The sequence below is a fragment of the Trypanosoma equiperdum genome (assembly GCF_001457755.1).
Source record: "Trypanosoma equiperdum strain OVI genome assembly, contig: ctg_1185, whole genome shotgun sequence".
NCBI lineage: Eukaryota > Euglenozoa > Kinetoplastea > Trypanosomatida > Trypanosomatidae > Trypanosoma > Trypanosoma equiperdum.
The window spans coordinates 1-2,168 of record NW_027123155.1 but is presented as its reverse complement, the minus strand read 5'-3'; the positions used below and the strand labels follow the sequence as shown (position 1 = coordinate 2,168).

The 2,168-nt window shown below is 52.0% G+C and overlaps 1 protein-coding gene across 1 annotated transcript; it reads left to right on the top strand.

The window, feature by feature from the left end:
- Positions 1 to 72: 72 nt before the first annotated feature.
- Positions 73 to 705, top strand: TEOVI_000584600 (uncharacterized protein; the record flags this gene model as incomplete). Its single annotated transcript, XM_067220567.1, has 1 exon — positions 73 to 705. One exon carries the CDS (start codon positions 73 to 75, stop codon positions 703 to 705), a length of 633 nt encoding a protein of 210 aa, XP_067076668.1.
- Between the last annotated feature and the right edge of the window lie 1,463 nt (positions 706 to 2,168).

Genomic DNA, 2,168 nt, shown 5'->3' with positions numbered 1-2,168 from the left:
TGCTCCCCAGAAGAGTCACCCGATTTGGATCCTGCCTTTGTTGTAGGTTCCCTGAAGCAGGTAGCGGTGGAAATGTTAGAATACCAACGGCGGCGCTTCCACATGGGCGAAACGGGGGTCCCTTCAACGGCTGCCGACTCTGACCCGGTGCCGTCAGCCACGGTAGACTTTGGTAACCTGCCGACTGCAGCCTCATCTCATCCTTCAGAAAATGTGGTGCACGTTGTGGTGATCATATGTGGTTTGGTTGGCCCTTTCGCTACTGTTTGCCAGGCGCTTTTTCCAAATGCATTTGGCTGGTGCCGCTTCAACTTCCCTTATTTCGTACAGTACATTGGAGCCTTCTCAGGTGTTGCCTCCGTCTCCGTATACACCGGGCGGGTGTGGCATTGCTCCTCCTACAGTGAAGTCAGTCGCAAGCAGTGGCTGGAGCTCATGTGGTTTCGTCTTGACTTCATGTGTCTGATGTCTGTGGCAGCTTTCTTTGGTGCTGGTTCGTGGGTGGTGACTATTTGTTTACTTGCTATCGGTTTTTACTTGGCCTACCGCGTGATGCGCATTGAGAAGTGGATGCAATCGCTGCAAGTGGAAACACAGTTAGTTCGTGGGGAGGTTGACGTTGACCGTGTTTACGTACCAGGGACGGTGGAGGCCGCTAAGGCGCTCGGCACTTCTGAGAAGCAGGGGTACAATGCGGTTGTTTAACTTCGAGGAAGGTTGGGGATATATATATATATATATAAAGAAAGAGGGGAAAAGGGAAAGGGCAAGCAGTGAAAGCGGTTGAAATGGGCAAGTGGCGTGATAGGCAGGTGTCTGCTTACTTGCCCGCACTGTGCCCGAAAAAAAAAAAAGAGAGAGCAAGGGGAAGGTACATGGGTTTGTCCAGGCTGTGCGTGCCGCTGCGAAAGTGGAGAGGTGCTGAAGCGGTAACTTGAGAGCCGTATTTATTCGGCATTCTTACTTCGTTTCCACACACCACTGTGTGTCGCCTGCTGACCTTTGTTTCACTATTGATCCTGTGGGCCGGGGCTGGAGACACTTTGCGTCACTCACATAAATGAGGAAAGTACGGCAAAGGGGCGTGGTTGTATCGCGAGCGGTCGTAGTGGAAAACTGAACCGGTTTTTCACTCAGTGGCGAGGAGAGTGTGATTTCTATCGTGTATGGGTTTTCATGATGTTCTTATCGTTGTCCCTTCCCAGTTTGCAGTAAGGCAATGACACGTTTCCATTGCTAATTTGGACATTAACACTGTGCAGCGGAGCAGAGGAGGGAACCAATTGTTGTAAGTGAAATCATCTTCTCAGCCCCTCGTTCATGAATCAAAGTGCTTAATTTGCTTCTGCGGCCTAAACGTTCTCCTCTCCATTCGATCTCCTCACACCAAATACACTACTGCCGATCTAATAGATTGTCAAAACTCATAGCATCAAAATCCGTCGGTGGGCCCTAACCTCCCCACGTGCGACTCGCCGCCGCGCGTGCCAGGGCTTTGCAACCTACAATAAGGGAGAATAAACGCAAGGAACGCGGGCAGCAACGGCGTCGCACCCGCAGCATAGCTGCTGTCATTTGCATCGTACACCTTAGGCAAAGTGGCGCAAGCCTGTGCCGTTACATAAATTAATAACAATAATAAAAGAAAGGGGGAAGGGAGGGCGGTGGCATCCGTACCAACGGAAGAGTGGGGGGGTGAATAGTCGCATTTCGAATGCTCCGGCGGACGTTGTGGCATCTGCTCGAGAAGGATGAGCCAATCGTCATACGGCGAGCTGTGATGGCAAAGGCCCGGCCCCACATAGGCGGTGGAGTCACCAGCAACGCAACTAGCAGCACGGGCGGAACCGTCCCGACTAGCATGATGACAAGTGATGTCCTGTCGCGTCGTAATGGCTTCATAGGGAGTGAACCCCGCTCCATCATAGACAGAATCAGTTCCCCTAACGGTTCTGGTGCATCATCCACTTCATCACGTCGTAGCGCTTTACCGCCTTCAGAGAGGGAGGAGGGCAAAGCGAGCGGTGACGCATCGGATGACAACTATAAATTTCTCTTGAGTCACATTGACTCGAAGATCGCCGCGTTAAAGCGAAGGGTTCCGGCGGTGTTGGATCAGCGTAAGAACGCGGAAGGTAGTCAAAACCGTCGTATTCGCGACCTCTTCG